Source organism: Aquarana catesbeiana, linkage group LG02 (genome assembly GCF_042186555.1).
Source record: "Aquarana catesbeiana isolate 2022-GZ linkage group LG02, ASM4218655v1, whole genome shotgun sequence".
NCBI classification, from domain to species: Eukaryota; Metazoa; Chordata; class Amphibia; order Anura; family Ranidae; genus Aquarana; species Aquarana catesbeiana.
The window spans coordinates 413,148,230-413,173,255 of NC_133325.1; the positions used below are offsets into that span (position 1 = coordinate 413,148,230).

The window sequence follows — 25,026 nt, forward strand, 5'->3', positions numbered from 1 at the left end:
GAGTTTTGAAAGCGGTTTCAGGTATGACTATGCAGTGCAGGGGCTGTGCGATTTTTGTGCAAGTGTTTTGCAATTGTCACTTGATTTTAGTGGCATGCATTTTTATAAGTGATTTTATAGACTGGGTACTGCTGCTGCTGCTACTACTACTACTACTACTACTACTACTACTACTGAACTGGGGAAAATAATGCAACAAAATAGCTTCAAAAACACATGTGCATCAATTTCTGATGTGTTCCCTAAATCACACTGCATCGCAACAAAGTAGCACAGGACCCTTAACTAAAGTCACATAGCAACATCACTGCATTGGTGTGAATAGCCACCATGGAAAACAATGTTATTTCCATTGTCATGTGATTCCGTGCAATCCAAGTCACATCAGAAATCGCACTAGTGTGGAACCAGGCCTAAGAATTGGTAATCTGGAATATAATAAATGTTAGCTTTTGGGTTTAGTACCACTCTAAATGTGATTAACTGCTACTAGCTATACCATGACCTGGATAAAAGACATACAAAGATACTTATACTCTTCAGTCATATCCACAACACAAACACTAGGAATAAGTGGTATTTGGAATTCTCCACTTACATTTTTCTTTGAATGCAAGATATGAAAAATGTAATTATTTTTTTTTTATGTTCCTTCAGTGACCTCTGCCACTCTCTGCCAATGTGAGCCCTCACATTGAAAGCTTGTGCCAGCAGTAGGGGGCCTTTGAAAACATTAACGCCCAACTCCAACCAATTTTTTTTATTTTATGTTGGATAGAGCAGGGAAAGATTTTTAATGCTGGCATTTCTGATATTTCCCCTCACTGCCTGTTATTACAGGAGGTGATAGGAAATATTTCTAACTGGAAGAAAGACAAAAAATGATTTTTAGTAAAGCAGGGAAAGCTTAATTGCTGTGCGTGCCATCCTGTTTTAGTTACTGCCACAGTCTCCATTTTTTAAACAGGCATCACCAGTACAGGAAGTGAAAGACAATCTCCCTAACAGGATCATAGGATGATATTAACACATGGCAGAATTACAGACCTCCCAACCATCCAGGTTTCTGTGGGACTGTCTTAGGATTTGAACTAAATCCTGTGTCCCATGGTCCCACCCCATAGCCTGGTGCAGAGTGCTTGGACCACCATCAGAGAGGACCATGATTGATTGCAGTGACAGCTTAGTTGACCACTGCTGTCACTTGTAAACAAGCAGAGGATGTCTTCTACTACTCACTATTTCTGTGGCTCTAACTGATGACATCATGTAATGCAGATGTAGCCAGGTGCTGGGCTACAGCAATATTCTTCTCTCCCGCTATGTAATGGAATACTGACGTTAAACTGCGCAAAACTCCTATGGCCTGCAGGGCGAGTGTTAAAGCCAAGCAAGCCCACTGAGAATTCTGGAAGTTGTAGTTGGAGACTGCAGGCATATGGCTATGCTATGATGGTTACACTACAAATCACCGGAAGCTTTTGGGGAGAGGTTAAGGGGGCCTCTCCTTCTACACCAAGAGGTCACTGTAGCATCCTGGGGACTGGTGAGAGGACCATTTGCCCATTGCTGATCCTGCTAGCAGGGACTGAGCCACTGGGCAGACCATACTGCACCCTATAGCGCACTTTTTCCGAACCTCTGCGCTGCCTCCACAGTGTATGAACTAATGTGTATGTGTTTTCAATCTACCGCTTATAGGTAAATTTAGTGGGTCAAATGTGTTGTACATAGTTCAGATTTAGTTTATTGTCAGATTTGGCCTCTGTTCCAGTTTGGCTGTGTTGCGTGTAGTTTCACACTGTGCCTGTGGGTGTCGTTGTCACCATGGGTCGGTGTTGGAAAGGCAACATGCTAAAGTGAATGAGTGCTCTTCTGTCCCGGAGATAACTCGGCGGAGGTGGTCCTCTGGGTTGCATTCTGGGAGAGGGTATTTATGGGGCAGACGCCATGTTTCTGAGAGCTTTTTGCCTCGTGGCCCTCCTGGCCTAGCGGTATGTGTCAGTAAATGCTGGCCTGGAGGGTTGCGGAGCTGCAGCCGTGCAGGTGGACCCAGAAGCCTGTCTGGGACCTGCTATCGTTGGGATGGTCCTGTGCTGTCTGTCCTGCTGGAAGAAGCCGGACAATCGGGAAGATGCAGGGGAGGACCCATCTTGGAAGAGACCATGCAAGGCTGGTCTTAAGAAGGGCCTGGTGACTCTGTTGGAGGACATATCCTAAACCACACAACTACACAAGGACTGCCGGGTTGGCTTAAAGGTTCTGGTACTGTGTTTGCTGTTCATCGAAAACCACTACATCCTGTGGCAGAGGATCGTACGGGTTTTATTTCCCTCAAGTTTGTGGCAGAGACTTTTTGTTCGTGCTGCGTACCGGCTGCTAGGTTGGTGAGAGAGACCTATCCGGGCGGGCAAAGATTTAACTCTGAGAGGAAAATATATTCATCCCTGAAATACGAATTGTTCAGTGCTACACCAAGAAAAGGTATTTGAACTTCCCTGCAACTCTCCTTCTACCTCTTTCCTGCTACTTCCTACAGTTATATCCCATTAAAGCATTGGAAAAAATACTCAAGTCACTGTTGCCTACATTGTCTGACAGTAAGCTCAACGGGACCCTAGACCCGGTACTGGTGAAATTACAGGGGAAACAGGTAGTGGTAACAGCCCGCTAAAAATCAGCAGCTCCACCGTGAGTTAATGCTACATGTATAATAAGAAACTCAAACTATACAGTATCTCACAAAAGTGAGTACACCCCTCACATTTTTGTAAATATTTTATATCTTTTCATGTGACAACACTGAAGAAATGACACTTTGCTACAATGTAAAGTAGTGAGTGTACAGCTTATATAACAGTGTCTATTTGCTGTCCCCTCAAAATAACTCAACACACAGCCATTAATGTCTAAACTGCTGGCAACAAATGTGAGTACACCCCTAAGTGAAAATGTCCAAATTGGGCCCAATTAGCCATTTTCCCTCCCCGGTGTCATGTGACTCGTTAATATTACAAGGTCTTGGGTGTGAATGGGGAGCAAATGTGTTCAATTTGGTGTTATCGCTCTCACTTTTTCATACCGGTCACTGAAATCTCAACATGGCACCTCAAGACAAATAACTCTCTGAGGATCTGAAAAAAGAATTGTTGCTCTACATAAAGATGGCCTAGGCTATAAGAAGATTTCCAAGACCCTGAAACTGAGCTGCAGCACAGTGGCCTAGACCATACAGCGGTTTAACAGGACAGGTTCCACTCAGAACAGGCCCTGCCATGGTCGACTAAAGAAGTTGAATGCATATGCTCAGCATCATATAAAGAGGTTGTCTTTGGGAAATAGACGTATGAGTGCTGCCGGCATTGCTGCAGAGGTTGAAGGGGTGGGGGGTCAGCCTGTCAGTGCTCAGACCATACGCAGCACACTGCATCAAATTGGTCTGCATGGCTTTCGTCCCAGAAGGAAGCCTCTTCAAGATAATGCACAAGAAAGCCATCAAACAGTTTGCTGAAGAAAAGCAGACTTATGCCGCGTACACACGAGCGGACTTTATGGCAGACTTTGCCCGGCGGACAGGATTTTGTCGGACAATTCGATCGTGTGTGGGCTCCAGCGGATTTTGTTTTCTCAAAAGTTGGACGGACTTAGATTTGAAAAATGTTTTAAATCAATCCGTCAAACTCGAGTCCAGTCGAAAAGTCCGCTCGTCTGTATGCTAGTTCGACGGAGAAAAAGCCACGCTAGGGCAGCTATTGGCTACTGGCTATGAACTTCCTTGTTTTAGTCCAGTCGTACGTCATCACGTACGAATTCGACGGACTTTGGTGGATTGTGTGTAGGCAAGTCCGTTCATTCAGAAAGTCCGTCATAAAGTCTGTCGAAAAGTCAGCCGAGCAAAGTCTGCCGTAAAGTCCGCTCGTGTGTACGCGGCATAAGGACACGGATTATTGGAACCATGTCCTGTGGTCTAATGAGACCAAGATAAACTTATTTGGTTCAGAAGGTGTCAAGCATGTGTGGTGGCAACCAGGTGAGCAGTACAAAGACAAGTGTGTCTTGCCTACAGTCAAGCATGGTGGTAGGAGTGTCATGGTCTGGGGCTGCATGAATGCTGCCGGCACTGGGAAGCTACAGTTCATTGAGGGAACCATGAATGCCAACATGTTCCATGACATACTGAAGCAGAGCATGATCCCCTCCCATCAGAGACTGGGTTGGAGTATTCCACCATGATAACAACCCCAAACACACCTCCAAGACGACCACTGCCTTGCTAAAGAAGTTGAGGGTAAAGGTGATGGACTGGCCAAGCGTGTCTCCAGACCTAAACCCTATTGAGCATCTGTAAGGCATCTTCAAATGGAAGGTGGAGGAACGCAAGGTCTCTAACATCCACCAGCTTCATGATGTTATCATGGAGGAGTGGAAGAGGGCTCCAGTGGCAACTTCTGAAGCTCTGGTGAACGTCATGATCAAGAGGGTTAAGGCAGTGCTGGAAAATAATGGTCACACAAAATATTGACACTTGGGCTCAATTTGGACATTTTCACTTAGGGATGTACTCACGTTTGTTGCCAGTGGTTTAGACATTAAAGTGGTTGTAAACCCTGTTACACCACTTGTACCTACAGGTATAATAAGGCTTACCTGTAGGTGCTGTAAATATCTCCTAAAATAAATATCTCCTAAATACCTGCACGGTTTAGGAGATTTTTACTAAATATATTCTTGCGGTGACGACGGCGCATGTGCACTGAAGAAACAGCTCACTCGTGCTGTTTCTTCAGCAGCCTGCCGTGACTGGCGGCTCCTGCACGCATGCGTAGGAGTGACATCATTGCGGCTCCAGCCAATCACAACACCGGAGCCTGTGAACTCGGAAGTAACTCTCGGAGACATGTCGCCGGTCACAACGGTGTGCGGGGCCGCTGCAACAGCTTCGATCTAAGGTAAGTATTTCATAATGAGCTAGTATGCGTTGCATACTAGCTTGTTATGCCTTTGTATTACAGGGGTTTTTTTTTCGGGTTTACAACCACTTGTAGCAAAGTGACATTTCTTCAGTGTTGTCACATGAAAAGAGATAATAAAATATTTAGGGGTGTACTCACTTTTCTGAGATACTCGAAGGAGAAGGGGCTTTCTAGAAGGTCTCTGTGGCACTGAGCTATCTTAGGGATAGGAAGGTCAGTAATAAAAGTGTTCTAGATATTAGAAGAGGATGGAGGGCAGCTTCGTAAAGAGTTTAGTAAAACTTCAGGAACGCATTCATTATTTTCGCCCAGTTGGGGTTCGAATTTTCGGGAAGGCTAAGGTGCATTTTCTGGGGCTCAGTTTTGTGGCAAGTTTGGAGTCAATTCTGTCTCTTTGGGAGTAGAATCTAGCTCCAGTCCATCTGAGATGTTTCTCTGCAGCTGTGGTGAGGATTAGATTAAGGTTAATTCGAGCTATATCTAGCTGTGCTAAGGTTGAAGTGGTGGGGTTTCGTTTGTGGGCCTTGGCTAGAGGGAAGAATTGCTCTGTGCGCCTCTGTAGGTCTGCTCTATGTCCCCTACTAACTTGGAGGAGAGCTGAATAAGCTTGCCCCTCATGACTGCTTTGTGAGCAGCCCACAGAGTTGCGGGGGTGACATAGTCATTGTCGTTTTCATGGAAGTAGTCTTTCAAGGTTTTTTCTAAGATCGTACATTGTATTGGGTCGCTTAGCAATGCTTCATTGAGTCACCATTTAAACTGGCTTTCTGCACCTGATGACCGATGGGTAACTAATGTCACAATGGAGTGATCTGACAGGGGGGTATCTGTAATTTTGGAAGTTAAGGTCAGCGGGATGGATGCGGATTGCATAAATATGTGGTCTATCCTGGCATAGGTATTGTGTGTGCTGAGATATGCGTATAATCCTTTGTGCGGGGGTTGAGTTCCCTCCAGATATTGATCAGTCTTACCGAGTGTAATACGTGAGCAATTTTTAGACTAGTCTAGTGGGGTGTTTAGATCTGGCAGTTCCTTTGGCCGTTTTGTCTAGGGAAAGTTTGAAGGCGACATTCGAGTCTCCCCCCATAATGACCGTGCCCTTGAAGTGTCGTCGCAGGGTGCCTAATAGTGATTCAAAGAATTGCACTTAGCCCTTGTTGGGGGTATAGTAAGAGATAAAAGTGTAGGTTTCGCCATCTATAGTGCCTAATACCAGAATGTAGCGGCCTAGGGGATCTGTGATTACCTCTGTCTGGAAAAAGTTTATGTGTTTGGAGAAGCAAATGGCTACTCCTTTTGTTTTATTGGCCGCATTTGCTAGGATGAATTGGGGGTAGCGTTGGTGCAAAAAAGTGGGCTTAAATGTCGCCGGCAAGTGTGTTTCCTGTATGAATAAATCATCTGAACACATGTTGTGATACAGTTGAAATAATTTCCGACATTTGATCGGCGAGTTGAGTCCCTGTGCGTTATGAGAAGCAATTTTTCAATTTTTAAAGTAGATTTAGGTAGTTTTGCGTTAGCCATGGACCAGGGGGGGAAGAGTGTCTCGGTGACATTGTATCACTCGCCCAATTAGGAGTTGACTCGACAATGCGGCCATGCATGATCCTATTCATTGCCCGAGCCTGGGAATGGACAGTATGAGAACTCCTGGGAGACCTAGAGAGAGACGAAGAGAAGACAGCAGAGGAGAAAGAAAAGGGTAACAAGTAAGTATGAGTGAGTACAAATAATCAGCAATTGGAGCTGACCATAAACCCCTAGCCCCACCCAGGATAGGAAACAATAACAGTTTAAACATAACAGAACATCCGTCAGATAATTATGGTAGAAATAACAAGCCTATACTGGGTCCCCCGTCGGAACCGACTCCCCCCTCCAGGGATCTCCGTGACTTACAGGAACCCCCTGAGAGAGGTCAGCTCGGCCAGGGAACCCCCGGCTAAATCTTATAGCAGTAAAGAACTGTACTAAGTGATATTCGGCCACAGGCCGCTCATCCATTGAGCAGGTGAGAGGTTACCAGGGAACCTAGTATAAAAATAGCCGTTCAAAGCAGTGTGGTCGTAGGAAGACCCCATACTTGAGAGTCAATCACCTAAATCAGTGAGAAGGAAAACAAAAATGTCAAAGAATTATAAACTGGCGGGGAACAGTTGGACTTTATTTCAAGCTCCCTTTCCCTTGCTCCTCCCCCCCAGGAAAGTGCCTAATAGATCATGCCTCCCATAACTGTGGAGGAGTAAGATCTGTTCATGGTTGAGATGAGGGCCCTAGGGGAATAGTACCTGGGAGAAAAAAAAAAAAAGAAACCAGGGGGGGGGGGGGGCGGGGGGTTGGGGTGTTAGAAAGCCAGACCAGGTGTCTGGCATTGTAGTCTGGCCAGGTTATTCATGGCGGTTGTCAGTCCTTGGACCTCTTGGAATATCGCGTCAGCCAGGCTGGTTGTAGAGGGCTTGCTGGAGGTGGACATTTTGAGGATGAGGGGGGTCCCTTGCTGAGTGAGGGTGGTTGGAAATCAGACCCAAGTGGAGAGATAGACGCCCACCCTCCAGGAAGGATGAGAAACCGAAGCCTTTGTTGCAATAGGAAAAGTTCAGGCGGAGTGGGAATGACCATCTGTAGGAAATCTCTTTTTGTCGCAGGACTAGGAGCAGAGGTTTGAGTGCTCTGCTTCTCTGAACCGTATAGGGCGATAGATCGGCAAAGATCTGTATTGCATGGCCCTAAATGGTGAGGGTATCAGCAGACCTTTTTTCATCACTTCTTCTTTAATAGAATAAAAATGAGACTTGATTATAATGTCCCTGGGAAGGCCATCTGAGCGGGGGGCTGCAGAGCTCTATGTACCTTGTCGAGTTCCAGTTGGTGATCTGGAATGTCCGGAATGAGGCCTTTGATGAGGGCCCGAACTGCTGATTGGAATTCTTTCACGGATTCTGGGAGTCCTCTGAAATTATGGCGTCTGTATCTATTTTCCAGGTCATCAATTTTGAAAAGCGCAGTTTCTAGTTGGTCCTGGACAACAGAGACAACAGAGACAACAGAGAAGGCTGTAATCATAGAGGGGAAGTCGGTGGGGATGAGAGATGTGGTGTAGGTCTCACTGTCGCACGTGTTTAGGGCCGGCCAGGGGGTTACTCAAAGGTGTCATGGGGAGCCCATCTATTGTCCTCCCTATCAGTGATTCTGTGGACGTGGGGGATGGTGCCATCAAGTGTGGGAGACTCACTGTGCCCTGTGGAGTCAGAGGAGCTGCGTCCTGATCTGCCATGGAGTCCTCTACCTCCGTGTCAGTGTCTCTCCCTTGTGGAGCGGCATTTTGCCATTCTGAGCAGGCCGGCAGCAGAGTTCAGCTGGCAAGAGAGGTCCCTTGTGGCAGTGCTGGGGGACATCTGGGTTGTCCCGGTATGCTCCCCCCGCGATTGATAGCGAAGCGGATCTTGGGTGGGCGTCCTGAAGGCTCCAGCGGGGATTGCAGCACGGAGCTTCGGAAGGTCGCAGCCGTCTTGGGAGCTGCCGCGCATGCTGTTCATGGAGTTAGAAGTTGAACAGCCAACCACATCTAACCCGGGAGAATGGAATCAGCAGCACCCAGTTTACTGACCCAGCTTGCACAGTTCAAAATGCAACAAACCAAGATGCAAGTAATGGAGACCCATGCAAGCATGCCAAAGTCTATGACAGATATTAAGCAGACTTTGTCCACTCTAACTTTAGAGAAAGGAACCAAACAAGGGGACATGTTATCACCTCAGGAAGAAGATGTTATAGTTGTGGGGAAGCTGAGCATTTCAGGGTACAATTCCTTAAGAGAGAGACTGTGTCTTTAACTGCTGAAGTTCTGAAAGCATTATAGAAACTGTTCCTGAAGCTCGAAGGGAAGGGAAACTTCAAAGAACCTCGGTGCCTCAGTGAAGGAGTCAACTGAGAGCCCATCCATCATAGTAAGCTCCAATCTAAAAAGTGAAGAAGCCACCCCAGGAGTCCAAAGTACCAAAGCAAGCCTCCTCTGTGACTCCTGACCAGCGGGTCAACGCAAAAATTTTGCTTTCATGTAGACTGGCATGGGAAGCTAATACACACCATTCCCCCACAATTGGAACAGTGAGGAAAACAGAAGCAAACTAAGAGAAAAGTGCAAGTCCAAACTGCTAAACCCAGCCTCCTGAACAAGTTCCCTGATCAATTACTGGGTCCCTCGCTAATAGTCAAAATCCAAGTAGAAGGGGCATGTACCAAGGCTCCGCTGGACACAGAGGCACAAGTGACATTACTGTATCAAGACTTTTATGACAAGTATCTGAAAGATATACCTACGGAATTAAGAAGACTTGGAAATTTGGGGTATCAGAGCGCAGAAGTTGCCATATGATGCGTACCACCCAATCCGACTGATGTTCAGTACTTCTGCAGTCGGGAAAACAGAGACATTCAATACCTTAGCAGTTGCGTGTCCTCAGCCTCCTTTGGTAAAACTGGAACAGGAAAATTGATAGGAACAAACACAGATCTAGTGAGAAGACTACTCATCCCCATAGCCATGAAGAATGACTCATCAATCAAAGATGTTCACCCCCAGCTACGTCAGGCCTATCAACGTGTTCTGCAGGAGCAGAAGGCCCCAATGGTAGGGGTAGGAAAGCTCTGGAGACTCGGCTCTGAAAAAAGAATGCTGCAACCCAGGGAAGTAGCTTACTTCTGAGACACTGTCAATTTAACCTAGAACCAGCCCACACCCTTTGTTGCCCTTGATGCCGATTCTCGGGAAGAGGACACTGGGGTGGAGCTAAATCTGAAGGTAGTGTTGACTAAGGCCTTGCAGCGAAATCAGTGAAAGATCCCTGTCACTATCCAAAACAATACTGGTCTCCCAGTGAAGCTAAAACCTTGGATGTTGCTTGGGCAGATAAAGACAGCTACTCAATTGGCACCATCTGGTCTGGTAGAGGGAGGCAAATCCCTTGGGCCTCCCCCATAGTGGCGGTAAGTAAGAAAAAATAGCTTCCTCAGAATGTGAATACCTTTAGTGAATAGTCACCCGGAGAACAATTTCTGACCATTACACATCTCGACGGATCGAGGACGCTCTACAGTCCCTATTAGGGGTGAAGTGGTTCAGCATGTTAGATTGAAAAAACAGGTATTACCAAATTTCCATGCACCCAGAAAACAGGGAGAAGACTGCCTTCATCTGCCCACTGGGGTTTTTCAAATTCAACAGAATGCCCCCCAGAATGCCCCAAGAATTTTCAGAAGCCCCTGCAACCTTTCAATGGCTAATGGAATGTTCCGTAGGGGACAGGCACCTGATTGAGGTGATGGTGTATCTTCATGATATCACCGTCTTCGAGAAGACTCTTGAGGAACATGAGCAGCACCTGGAAAAGATACTGCAGAGACTCTATGAAGAAGGGTTAAAATTGTCATTGGAGAAATGTCAATTCTAGCAATCCTCAGTCACCTATACGAAGCATGTTGTCTCCACAGAGGGAGTCACCACTGACCCAACAAAAGGTAGAAGCTGTCACTTCCTGACCTAGACCAAATAATGTCACAGAACTAAGGTAATTTTTAGGATTGTGCTCCTACTACTGAATATTTGTCGAAGGGTTCTCTAAAATGGCCCAAATCCTGAATGAGTTGTTAAAGAAAGAGGGAGAAGACGTGGATGCACCCAAGCCAAACAAGTCAGGTAAAGGACCCAGAAAGCCTAGATAATCTATTTGAGACCAATGGACAGATCAGTTCGAGTAGGCCTTTCACCAGCTGAAGAGGAGTGACTAACATTTACCTATGTACGCACCGCGGCCAAGCTAGATGCTACAGGGCTCCGGTGGTTGTCTGCTCAGTCTGGGTTCCAATTCAGCCTAAAGTATCACCCTGGAGTCGGAAACTGGGATGCCAGTGCTCTATCCAGAAAGCCTTATTAATTCATGTGTATGCATTTTTGTGTTTTATATGTGCTTTTTGTTCCTTCATTGTTAAATCATTGAAAACATTAAGAGTATTGAAAACATTAAGAGTATTAAAAATGCACAAAACTACTTGGTACATGGGCACATTAATCATGTCTTTTAAACGGTCTGCCTAATACGCATACACAAAAAAATATTGCACCATGCCCTATATTTGAAAAGTACACTAACCTGCACTGTATAGATGTGAACTAACCACAGTGGAATAAATGAGATTGCTATTTGATATTCATTCTCATACCCTAAAACGTGCATTGCGGGTAAAATGTGCATTTTACTGCAGGAAAAACAGACCATTATAGTGCTATTAGTGCTTTATAGTTATTTTCATTATTTTTTCCACTTCTATTCTGCTAAACATAAAGCTATATACTATCTAATAAGACAGCTTCAGCTGCTGGCAAATAGATAGTGCTGGCGGAGCAGAAGAGGTTCTATAATTTGAATGGTAATGCGTATGTTTTGCTGTAGTCACAGTGCTAAGCTAGACAAGGAGGTGTGCTGCTTCTAGTAAGGGAACAATTTTGTAGAAAAAAGAATTACGATCAGTACCTCATGTAGTACATCATGTAGCAGTCCAAAACAACAGTTTTTTTGGGGTATCAAAAGACCTTTCAAAAAAATCACATAAAAGGATCAAGTCCATATTAATTAATTAATATACTATATCCAGGAAATGTTGTATGAGTGTATGTGGGAATGTTTACTATTCCATACAAAGAGCCTTGTTAAAAACCAAAATATATTAATGGTATTTAGTGTGGATGCTTTTATATGATTTTTTAAATAGATTTTTTGATTTCTAATTAAATCAACATTTTGGATTGCAGGAGACGATCTAAAGTTTCTTTGATTGGGGTACAAGATTTTACCTGATTGTGCATTTACTATATTTATAAGAAGAAAGCGTTTGTATCTGTTTAAACAGTTACAGTGCCTTGAAAAAATATTCATACCCTTTGAAATTTTCCACATTTTGTCATTTTACAACCAAAAACGTATGTATGTTGTAAAAATGTACTTTATTGGGATTTTTTGTGATAGACCAACACAATGTGGCACATAATTGTGAAGTGGAAGGAAAATGATAGATGGTTTTAATTGTGAAGTGGAAGGAAAATGATAGATGGTTTTCAGTTTTTTTACAAATAAATATCTGAAAAGTGTGGCGTGCATTTGTATTCAGCTCCCTTTACTCTGATACCAATAACTAAAACTAGTGGAACCAATTGCCTTTAGAAGTCACCTAATTAGTAAATAGAGTCCACCTTTGTGTAATTTAATCTCAGTATAAATACAGCTGTTCTGTGAAGCCCTCAGAGGTTTGTTAGAGGACCTTATTGAACAAACAGCATCATGAAGGCTACGGACCACACCAGACAGGTCAGGGATAAAGTTTTGGAGAGCAGGATTAAAGCAGGATTAGATTATAAAAAAAATATCCCAAGCCTTGAACTTCTCACAGAGCACTGTTCAAGCCATCATCTGAAAATGGAAAGAGTATGACACAACTGCAAACCTACCAAGACATGGCTGTCCACCTAAACTGACAGGCAAGAAGAGCATTAATCAGAGAAGCAGCTAAGAGGGCCATGGTAACTCTGGAGGAGCTGCAGAGATCCACAGCTCAGGTGGGAGAATCTGTTCACAGGAGAACTATTAGTCGTGCACTCCATAGTGGCAAGAAGAAAGCCATTGTTAAAAGAAAGCTATAAGAAGTCCCATTTGCAGTTTATGCGAAGCCATGTGGGGGACACAGCAAACATGTGGAAGAAGGTGCACTGGTCAGATGAGACCAAAATTTTGCTTTTTGGCCTAAAAGCAAAACGCTATGTGTGGCGGAAAATTAGCACTGCACATCACCCTGAACATACCATCCCCACTGTGAAACATGATGGTGGCAGCATCATGTTATGGGGATGCTTTTCTTCAGCAGGGATAGGGAAGCTGGTCAGAGTTGATGGGAAGATGGATGGAGCCAAATACAAGGCAATCTTGAAAGAAAACCTGTTAGAGTTTGCAAAAGACTTCATTATGGGATGGAGGTTCAGCCTCCAGCAGGACAACGACCCTAAACATACAGCCAAAGCTACAATGGAATGGTTTAGATCAAAGTATATTCATGTGTTAGAGTGGCCCAGTCAAAGTCCAGACCTACTGTAAATCCAATTGAGAATCTGTGGCAAGACTTGAAAATTGCTGTTCACAGAAGCTCTCCATCCAATCTGATAGAGAGATCCCCAAAAGACTTGCAGCTGTAATTGCAGTGAAAGGTGGTTCTACAAAGTGTTGACTCAGGGGGGCTGAATACAAATGCACGCCACACTTTTCACATATTTATTTGTAAAATATTTTGAAAACTGATTATCTATTTCCTTCCACTTCACAATTATGTGCCACTTGTGTTGGTCTATAACATAAACTCCCAATAATATACATTTACATTTTTGGTTGTAACATGACAAAATGTGGAAAATTTTAAGGGGTATGAATATTTTTCAAGGCACTGTATATATCTCTTCCTCTTATGCGATATAGCTCTTCCTCCTATGAAAAAGATTGTATTATTTTGGTCTGGCTTCATTATAAGATAATGTTTTTTTACAATAACTGAAGTACAACGTGCCATAATCTTCTGATTTTTAACATTTCACCATATGCACATTTATACATATGAGTATTTAGATTTAGAATCCTAAACATGTAAGCACCAAGCGGTGGGAATGGCTATGTTGTTCTGACAGTGGGATGGGCTTTAAGGGGCAGAGATACATAGAATCTGTGCCTACTTGCTGTGCCTTGTACCTACAAAATATGCTTTAATTAATTGAGAGACTCACTAACACAAACCTCAGGACAAATGATTGAAACTCCTCTATTAGATATATTTTTCTGTGCAGGTAATAAAGACACAGCACTATCACATTGTCTGAGTCTACCCTTAAATTTTTTTTTTAAATAGCTAAGGTTAATTAGCAGCTATGAAACATGCCTGATGCAGGGGTCAGGTGTATGTAACAGGGTCAGGAGTATGTAATATAGAGGATTCAGGGGTCAGGAGTATTTGTAACATACAGCCCAATGTACAAATAGCATTACTGTAGTAAAGGTTATGTAACATACAGCTCAGCATGCTGTACATTGTGCAGCATAGAGGGTTCAATGGTCAGAATCAGATGTACAGTCCAGTGCACCGAGGATAGAAACATAATTTAGTCCTGATCATAATGAATGAAAAAATAAACGAATAAAAATGTGCAAAACCATTATAAAGTACATTCATTTTAAATTACAAACTACCGTATATGAAAAATAAAACATCTAAATTTACAATTTTTGGGCAACTCCCCAGTCCACCTTAACTTTAATGCAAGGTCTAATTTAAGGCCTTGTCATCTGCTCTTCTCTCTTGCACTACAATAATGCAATGCAAAGTGATACAAATGAAAGAGAAACATGTTTTCACACTGCCTGATATGATAATGCAAGAAATGTAAATTTAGAAAATGCATGAATCACACTTATCATGCCCTAAAAAGATTCTGCAGTTCCCCTTTGTGAATTAATTAACTTTCCCCATAAGTTACAGTGATATAACAATTTAAAAATGTAAATTTCTGTACATAGCATAATGAATTGTCAATTAGCTCATTTGAAATAAAATGTGTTAAATGTCTTTCCCCAATTCCTTTAGTATTTCCTTTAGCATTCCTACCTTCTTTGAAAGCCAACCAAAGAAAACTTTTTTTTATATGGAGAAAAGACATCTTTAAAGTAATTGTAAAGGTTCGCTTTTTTAAAAATAAAAATAACAAACATGTTATAGGTACCTGTTCTGTACAAGGGTTTTGCACAGAGCAGCCCCGATCCTCCTCTTCCAGGGTTCCCAGCTGGCACTCCTCCTCTTCTTTGAGTGCCTCCACGGAAAGACGATTTCCATGGGGGCACCCGATGCGGGATCGATCCCAAGTCCGGCTGCTGCGTCCATTGACACAGACAGCGGGACTTGGCCCTGCCCCCCCGCTCCCGCGTAACTGGATTTGATTGAAAGCAGCAGAAGCCAATGGCTTCCGCTGCTATCAATCTGTCCAATGAGGAGGGAGACATCGGCTGGAGCCGCCGGGCTCGTGAAAATCGCTGGATCGGATCGGGCTCAGGGAAGAGAAAAGGGGGTTTGGGGGGCAGCCGCAGCAAAGAAGGTTTTTCACCTTGATGCATAGAATGCATTAAGGCAGAGGTAGGCAACATTGGCCTTCCAGCTGTTTTGAAACAACAAGTCCCATGAGACATTGCAAGACCCTAACAATCACAGGCATGACTCCTAGAGGCAGAGGCAAGATGGGATTTGTAGTTTCACCACAGCTGGAGGGCTGAGGTTGCCTACCCCTGCATTAAGGTGAAAAACCTTGAGACTTTACAATCACTTTAAATCAAGCTCTGATAATGTAAGACTATTGGACACTCATGTAAAGGCCCAAGGTTAATGGCTTCAGTTCTTATTCTACCTAAAGCCAAAGGCACGTCAGCATTGTAGGGTTGAGTGCTCTGATTTTTACTTATGTGCCAACACTCTTGTACCAAAAAATCTAAGAAATCTGAATAGGTCTTAAACCAAGATTCCAGATCACATAGGAGGATAGAGGGTAACAGAAGCAACCAGTCACATAGATGCATACAGGTATTGTATGGCTGAATATTACATCCTATCTGTTTTAGCAAATACTCACCGGCTTATTAGCTTCTATATGGAGCACAGCACAGCATGGTAGGGGAGAATAGAAAGTCCAATAGATTACACAATCCAGCTGTAAAGGTGTACATCATTCAGGCTTTTACACCTTTTTCAGCTCTTAGAACTTCTTGTAGGGAAGTAATAGTTTCCTATTACTGTAAGGATTGATGCCCTCTACTGTCTGAATTTGTAAATGTCTATAATTATATTATGTATGCATTTCCTGGCCCTGGGCTGTTGGCTTTGAAAGGAGGAAGTGGAGAGAGGAAGAAAGTCTCAGCCATTTGTCCTATCCATTCTGCTAAACCCCAAACCAAAAGGGACTATTATGCAAGTATAGTGTGTATCTAAATACTTGTAACAGACAGGGTTTTTCTGTCCTATTGTTATTATTACACATGGACAGTGCCAGCTAGCTAGCTCTGCTCTACTGTATATATGTAGTAGTCACCTTGCAGTATATTAGTAGGTGAGCCTGTTTATTGCACTTGTGTTGATATGTAGCACTTGCTATTTTCGTTAACCCTATCTTTTCTAGTCTGGGATTCTATAACTAATTTAAATCAGATGACCACTTCTGGTAGTTAGAGGTCCGATGGCATGCCAGATTAGAAACTGCTAGGGAGGGACCAAAGTGCAGTGTAAATAAGCTGACTGTTCCAGTGCCGCACTACAGTTTCTGTCAGTGAGAAGCTCCATTCCATGCTGGTTGGACAGCAGTCGGATCTCCCCATCACTACTGATCTTGTCATCAGATCTCCAACACAAAGACAGCTACCACATCATACTCAGGGACCCCTGCAATTGGACTTCGTAAAAATGCTTGTTTTAGTGCGTAATTACATGCGTTTATGTATGTTTACAGAAGTATGGTGTTAAGCAAAAACTCATTCTATTGGCCAGATTATTAATTTATTCTGGCTACTGGAATACATTTACACACATATGTGCGCATTTATACGCATGCACGCATAAAATATGCTCATAAGCTCCTCTAGAAATGCAGCTTTTGGAACATTTTTTTATGCCTGTAAAGTGTCCTCTTAAAACACTGATCTAAACGTCTAATGTGCACAGCCACATAGGTTACCATAAAACTGCGTTTTAAGGCATAAAAAATATCTAAAAAAAGATGTGAATCATGATGAATCATCATCTTCTCACAGCCTCTTCTTCTGAACAACTCTGTTGGAAGTTTTTAATTAGAGACTGTGGGGTTGATTTACTAAAACGTTTATGGGAGTGCAAAATCTGGTGCAGCTCTGCAAACAAACCAATCAGCTTCCAGATTCTTTTTTTTTTTTTTTTTTAATCAAAGCAAACAAACTGAAGTTTGAAGCTGATTGGCTACCATGCACAGCTGTACCAGATTTTGCACTCTCCAGTTTTAATAAATCAACCCCAGAGTTTTTTTTAGCTCTTTAAAAAACCCATAGCATACTGAAAATATTGTGCAATGCATTAAATGTTTATTTAGAAAATAAAAATTGTATGCATTTAGTAAAGAAAGATATAACACAGTTTAAAAACATACTAACATTAAACAATAATACAAAAAAAAACAGTATTGACACTATTACATATTTTTGCTAAAAATCAATATAACATTTATTATTATTATTTATTATTATACAGGATTTATATGGCGCCAACAGTTTGCGCAGCGCTTAACAAAATTAAGGCAGACATTACAGTTACATTACAATTTGGTACAAGAGGAATCAGAGGGTTCTGCTCGCTAGAGCTTACAATCTAGGAGGGAGGGTCAATTGATACAGTCGGACAGATTGGGGTAGGGAGTTCCAAAGATTGGGAGAAGCTCTGGAGAAATCCTGTAGGCGAGCATGGGAGGAGGTGACAAGGGAGCTAGAGAGCAGGAGGTCTTGGGAGGACCGAGGAGAGCAGCTTGGTTGGTATTTTGAGACTAGGTTAGTAATGTAGCTGGGGGCAGAGTTGTGGACGGCTTTGTAAATTATTGTTAGTACTTTGAACTTTATTCGTTGGGTGAGTGGAAGCCAGTGAAGGGATTAGCAGAGAGGGGTGGTGGGCAGTGTACAGTTAGTAAGGTGGATGAGTCTTGCAGCAGCATTCATTATGGACTGAAGGGGGGATAGTGCATATAAAGGTATTCCAATGAGGAGTGAGTTGCAGTAGTCGAGGCGAGAGATGACCAGGGAGTGAATTGGTGGTGTCATTGGTGGTGCTTGGTGGTGTCATTGGTTAAAAAGGGGCGTGTTCTAGAGATGTTGCGGAGGCTAAGGCGGCATGATTTGGACAGGGATTGGATGTGGGCCTGAAAGGACAGTTCGGAGTCTAGGTTAGCCCTAGCAACCTGGCATGTGGGGATGGACTGATAGTTGTGCCATTGATCTTGACAGAGAAATCAGAAGAAGGGGCAAGTGGGGGAGGAAATATTATGAGCTTGGTTTTAGATAGATTCAGTTTGAGGAAGTGGTGTGACATCCAGGCTGATATGTCTGTTAGTAAATCACTGATGTGTGAGGAGACTGATGCGGTGAGCTAAGGGGTAGAGAGATAGATTTGGGTGTCATTGGCATATAAATGGTAGTGGAAGCCATGGGAGGCTATCAGCTGACCCAGAGAGGATGTGTAGATTGAGAATAGTTGAGGTCCAAGGATAGAACCTTGGGGGACCCCAATGGTAAGAGGTGTTGGAGAGGAGGAAGTAGAGTTGTAAGTGACACTGAAGGTGCGGTGAGATAGGTAAGATTCGAAACCAATGGAGAGCACAGCCATGGATACCAAACAAATTGAGTTTTTTTAGGAGGATGAGGTGATCAACTGTATCAAAGGCAGCAGAGAGGCCCAAGAGTAAGAGTACGGAATAATGACCGTTGGTTTTAGCTGTTAGTAAGGCTTTTGTGAGTTTACGGAGAGCAGTTTCTGTGGAGTGCTGTGGATGAAATCCAGACTGAAAGGGATCAAGAAAGTTATTCTCAATGAGGTGGTCACTCAGTCGGTTGTAGACTAAACATTCAAGGACTTTGGAGGCAAAAGGGAGTAAGGAGATGGGTCTTAGGTTGTTAAGATTGGTGGAGTCCAGTGAGGCCTTTTTTGGTATGGGAGTGACTAGTGCATGTTTCAGAGGGTTGGGGAAGATGCCAGTATAGAGGGAGAGATTGAAAATATGAGTTAAAGCGTGTAGGATAGAGTCAGAGGGTGACCGTAGTATTTGAGAAGGAACAGGGTCCAGCAGGCAGGAGGTTAGGTGGGCGTTAGAAAAAAGTTTATTGACTTCCTCTGTAGTAGTTGGGTTAAACAAGAGTATTGATTGTACAGGAGGACAAAGAGTGTAAAGTGAGGGAGATATCTGTAGAGTGGAAGAGATCTCGAGACGAATTATCTCAATCCTATTTTTTAAGTCATTAGCAATCTCCTGGGCATTAAGTAAGTTAGTGGGGGAGGTTATGGTGGACGAAGTAGAGCGTTAAAGGTAGAAAAGAGTAGACGGGGACTGCGTGAGAGGATGTTAATGAGAGTGATAAAGTAAGTCTGTTTGGCAGCGTGGAGACAGGAATGGTATTTTTGGAGGGCAGATTTATACTGGCTGAAATCTTGCTGTGACTTTGTATTATGCCACAGACGCTCAAGAGCACGAGTCTGTTTTTTGAGGCTTTTGGTATTGTCTGTCTGCCAGGGTTGTAGCGGTTGGGGCCTGATTCTGTGCGTAATGAGGGGGCAAAGTATCCAGGGTGGATGACAGTGAACTGTTGTAAATAGAAGTGGCCAGGTTGGAGCAGGACAAGGATGAGATTTTGGCATAGAGATAATCTGTAACAGAAAAAAGAAGAGAAGGGTTAAGATGGCAAAGGTTTCTTCGGGTAATTGTTTGGTAGTTGGAAGTCAAGGAGGAGGAAGACAAGGAGAGAGTGAAACTAATAAGGTGATGATCAAAGAGAGGAAAAGGAATGTTGGAGAGGTTGTGTGGCGTGCATAGGTAGGAGAGTATGAGGTCAAGGCAGTTGCCAACAGAGTGAGTAGAAGCTTTTTACCATTGTTTCAGGTCAAAGAGGAGGTTAGGCTCAGAAATTTAGAAGTAGCGGGAGTGTTAAGATTAACAGGGATGTTGAAGTCACCAAGAATGATTGTTAGGATTTCAGAAGAGAGAAAGTAAGGTAGCCAGGCAGAGAAGTCGTCAAGGAAGCTTGATACTGGTCCAGGAGGCCGATAGATCACAGCAATTCTCAATGAAACTGGAGAAAATAGACGAATACAGTGAGCTTCAAATGAGGCGAGGGACAGAGAGGGGGTGGATGAAGAACCTGAAAAGTACTTTGAGGGGATAGGTGGATTCCAACACCACCTTCTTCCGTCCACTAGGCCTGGGAGAGCGAGTCCATAGAAGGCCACCATGGGAGAAGGCAGCAGGAGAAGGAAAGTCAGATTCTTGAAGCTATGTCTCCGTAATTGCAAGTAGGTTGAACAAGTTTGTGATAAATAGGTCATGGATGGTGGTAAGTTTGTTGCAAACCGAGCAGGCATTCCACAGGACACAGGGGAGAGGCTGGTTCTAGGCATTAGATAAATAGAAATTAGATTGTGTAGATTGCAGCTGCTGGCAGAGGATAGGGGGTGCTGGGTATGTTGGCCAATGGTAAGTGATGGTCGGTCCATGATTTGTTGAAATATCTCCAGACATTAGGAGAAGCAGAAGGGTGAGAGAGGTGATATGGGAGTGTGACTTATGTGGGGGGGACACGTCCCAGTGTCCTGGAGGTTTTATTGGTATGTGGGTTCAAAATTAGCAGGAGCTGATGAGTGCAGTAATACAGTGAAGACAGGAATGAGGGTGATATATGTAAGCTGTGGGGTGAAGAAAGGTGAAGGAGAGAAAGTTTAAGGAGAGAGGATGCAACTGTGAGAAGGAAAAGTAAGGAGTGCACGATACAGAGTGGTGAGATTGAGAAGCAGACTGGATGAGAGATGTTCTATGCGGAATCAGGCCACCTGTAGTCTGTTTAGTGTGTTTCAGTAGTCTGTTGTAGATTTTTGCTTTGTGCATTCGCTGAAGTGCTAAGCCGAAGTGTAATACTTAATCCAAAATTATTGTTACCAATGCAATCCCTGCCTGTGCAACCCCTGCCTGGGCATCCCCTAGAGAAGGCCTAAATTTATACTGAGTTGGGTGGGGGTATTATTGCCAAATAATCAGTCAGGATTGCATAGGAGGAACACATGGCTGACAGAATGAACTTCTCACACCAAAGACAGACTACAAGATACAGCAAGAGAGCAGGGGATCATGGCTATAAAGATAAAACCAGCTCATAATTTAGGTGTGGACAATAGAAAAACAAAAACAAACATCACAGTGATATGGACAGAGGTAAAGGATTTGAAAGCAGCATAGATTACCATTTAGGCATGTTTAAAACAATGAAGCAGTTGTAGTTAAAGGTGGAATTTGAAGGCAGCATAGATTACCATTTAAGCATGTTTAAAACAATGAAGCATACTGGAAGTGCAGGACAAGTCATCTTGTAAGTAATTGTTAGTATAAACATTTGATTGGTCAACTATCACCTATTATTTTCGAAACTACCCAAACCTCAGTGTCTGATTTAACACAGCGGACACTCCACTTGGCTACACACACCAACACTCAATTTTCACAGACAGTTCAGAAAATGCTTGGCACAACAGGGAGGGCCTTGTGATTGTGGGAATGCTGATTGTGTGACTTTAGCAAGTCACTGACGGGGCTCTCCTCCTGCCTTTATTTTTATGTCCATTCGTTTAATAGCACCCTGTCATCTTTAGAATTAGGTGAAGTTGGCAGAGTGTTAAGCACATATATAAAGAACATTGCTGTGCTTTATAAATGTGCAGCCTGGCTGCTTTTAAATTGGCCCCTGAATGTTACTTCACTCTAACTATGGTAACTGTGGGGCATTCTGTACACTGTTTATGTACAGAATGTACCAGGAATATTAATGTCCTGATCTTATGATTGGCTCATTGCGTTTCCCCATGGTTTTTCTCAAAACACTGGGATTGATTGCGTGATTATAACAGACAGTCCCTCCCACTTGGCATGCAAAAAAAATAGGAAATAAATTATAGACAGTCAGTGGCAAAGGTCTGCAATGAAGTTTGCTTAATTCTTACATAATCTTGCAATATACTATATTCTGGAGAGAGCTTTGTTTTTCAGAACAAAAATATAGTATCTTTGAAAAACAAGATCCCTGCCAAGCATGTAATAGATAAGTTACACCAAATTCAAAAATCAGTAGGGTTTAAATAAAAGCAGGAATATAATACAGATTGTGGCAGGCACGGTCCTTTATGTGTTCCTACCTTACTATTATCTCTTAGTCTTGGAAATATGAAGCTATAACTGTTGTTCTGCAGATTTAAGCACGTAACAGAATTTAGTGCAGTGCAGAGATAAAAAAAAAAAATACTTGTGTATTTTGTTCTCTCTTATTATAATGGCTTTCAGACAAAGAAAATAGCATTTTTCTTTTATGGAGTTAATCACAAAAGTAAAATTTTCTTTATTCTTTTTCTCCCAGTTATTTATCTATGTTATCTAGTTATTTATTTATGAAAGTAATGCTTATTTGCCAATTCAGTATTGGAAATTATGGATATGTACAGTGAGTATGTCCTTAGAATGCATTAAGGTGAAAAACCTTAAGACTTTACAATCACTTTAAATCAAGCGCTAATAATGTAAGAATATTGGACACTCATGTAAAGGCCCAAGGTCAATGGCTTCAGTTCTTATTCTACCTAATGCCAATTTTTTTTTTATGTGCCAACACACTTATACCAAAAAATCTAAGAAATCTGAATAGGTCCTAAACCAAGATTCCAGATCACATAGGAGGATATGGGTAACAGAAGCAACCACCCACATAGACGCATACAGGTATTGTAGGACTGAATATTACATCCTATCTGTTTTAGCAAATGCTCACTGGCTCATTAGCTTCTATATGGAGCACAACACAGCATGGTAGGGGAGAATAGAAAGTCCAATAGATTACACAATCCAGCTGTAAAGTGTTCACCATTCAGGGTCTTTTACACCTTTTGCAGCTCTTAGAATTTCTTGCTTAATATTATTGTAGGGATTTGATGCCCTCTACTGTCTGAATTTGTAAATGTCTGTAATTATATTATGTATGCACTTCCTGTGCCCAGAAGGAGGAAGTGGAGAGAGAAAGAAACTCTCAGCCACATGCCCTATTCATTCTGCTAAACCCCAACCCAGAAGGGACTATTATGCAAGTATAATGTGTATAAATACTTGTAACAGACAGAGTTTTTCTGTCCTATTGTTATTATTGCACATACACAGTGCATGTGTATTATTATGTATTATGAAAGTAATGCTTATTTGCTAATTCAGTGTTGGAATTTATGGATATGTACAGTGAATGCGTTATAGAGTATGTCCTTTCTGTATTCCTCTCTTATGTCTAGATCTTTCCTCCCCAAAATGTTCAACGGGGAGGCTAGTTCCTCAGCCAGGAATGTCATCCGCAGCTCCAGCATCAGTGGAGAGATGTACAACCTAGAAAAAGGCAACTCAGGAACTCCAGAAGTGGCTGGCACTACCACGACCAAGAAGAGGAGATCTAGTCTTGGAGCCAAGATGGTGGCTATTGTTGGGCTGTCCCAGTGGAGTAAGAGCACCCTACAACTAAACCAACCAGGTTAGATATCTCAGTTTTACAATATTGTCAAATAAGGTTAAACTATTTTACGGGGAAACTGTGTTTTGAAATAGTCTGTGTGATAATATGATGTATGTACATTTTTAAAAACCTAGTTTTCTGGCAGCGACCCTATTTTTGATTGATTATGATGGCTGTGCTTCCTTAGTAATTCTGTACAGGAATCAGGCCTCACCGTTCCTGTCTTTTATTTCAATCCTATCAGTCTGCTTAGGCTAATTAAAAATTAGAGGCTTTTTTTGTAGGATACTGACTTTATTTCAACAGTGCTTCAGCAAGGATGTTTGCTATACAGTTGTGCTCATAAGTTTACATACCCTGGCAGAATTTATGATTTCTTGGCCATTTTTCAGAGGATATTAATGATAACACAAAAACATTTCTTTCACTCATGGTTAGTGTTTGGCTTAAGCAATTTATTATCAATCAACGGTGTTTACTCTTTATAAATCATAATGACAGCAGAAACTACCCAAATGACCCTAATCAAAAGTTTACATACACTGGTGATTTTGGCCTGATAACATCCACACAAGTTAACACAAAGGGGCTTGAATGGCTATTAAAGGTAACCATGCTCACCTGTGATCCATTTTCTTGTAATTAGTGTGTGTGTGTGTGATTGTGTAAAAGGTCAACGAGTTTGTGGACTCCTGACAGACCCTTGCATCTTTCATCCTGTGCTGTACTGATGTTTCTGGATTCTGAGTCATGGGGAAAGCAAAAGAGTTGTCAAAGGATCTGCGTAAAAAGGTAGTTGAACTGTATAAAACAGGAAAGGGATATAAAAAGATATGCAAGGAATTGAGAATGCCAATCAGCAGTGTTCAAACTCAAAAAGTGGAAAATGAGGGGTTCTATTAAACCAAACCACTGTCAGGTAGACCAAATAAAATTTCAGCCACACCTGCCAGGAAAATTGTTTGGGATGCAAAGAAAAACCCACAGATAACTTCAGGTGAAATACAGGACGCTCTGAAAACATGTGGTGTGGCTGTTTCAAGATGCACAATAAGGAGGCACTTATAGAAAAATGGGTTGCACGGTCGAGTCGCCAGAAGAAAGCCATTACTATGCAAATGCCACAAAGTATCCCACTAACAATAAGCCAAACAGCACAGAGACAAGCCTCAAACCTTCTGGCACAAAGTCATTTGGAGTGATGAGACCAAAATTGAGCTTTTTGGCAACAACCATAAATGCTACATTTGGAGAAGAGTCAACAAGGCCTATGATGAAAGGTACACCATGCCTACTGTGAAACACGGAGGTGGATCGCTGATGTTTTGAGGATGTGTGAGCTACAAAGGCACAGGAAATTTGGTCAAAATTGATGGCAAGATGAATACAGCATGTTATCAAAAAATACTGGAGGAACATTTGCATTCATCAGCCAGGAAGCTGCGCATGGGACGTACTTGGACATTCCAACATAACAATGATCCTAAACACGGCCAAGTTGACCTGTCATTGGCTACAGCAGAATAAAGTGAAGGTTCTGGAGTGGCCATCTCAGTCTCCTGACCTCAATATTATTGAACCACTCTGGGGAGATCTAAAACGTGCAGTTCATGCAAGACAGCCCAAGAATTTACAAGAACTGCAGGCTTTTTGCCAAGAGGAACGGG

At 42.7% G+C, this 25,026-nt stretch overlaps 1 protein-coding gene across 2 annotated transcripts in view; it reads left to right on the forward strand.

Annotated features, from left to right (window-relative positions):
- Positions 1-25,026, forward strand: part of RIMS3 (regulating synaptic membrane exocytosis 3) — a 266,560-nt gene that overhangs the window by 123,517 nt on the left and 118,017 nt on the right. For both annotated transcript variants that reach the window (XM_073615424.1, XM_073615423.1), the window contains exon 2: positions 23,145-23,377. In XM_073615424.1, the coding sequence (XP_073471525.1) occupies positions 23,161-23,377 (217 nt within the window). In that variant the 5' untranslated portion in view covers positions 23,145-23,160. The remainder of the gene's footprint in view (positions 1-23,144; positions 23,378-25,026) is intronic.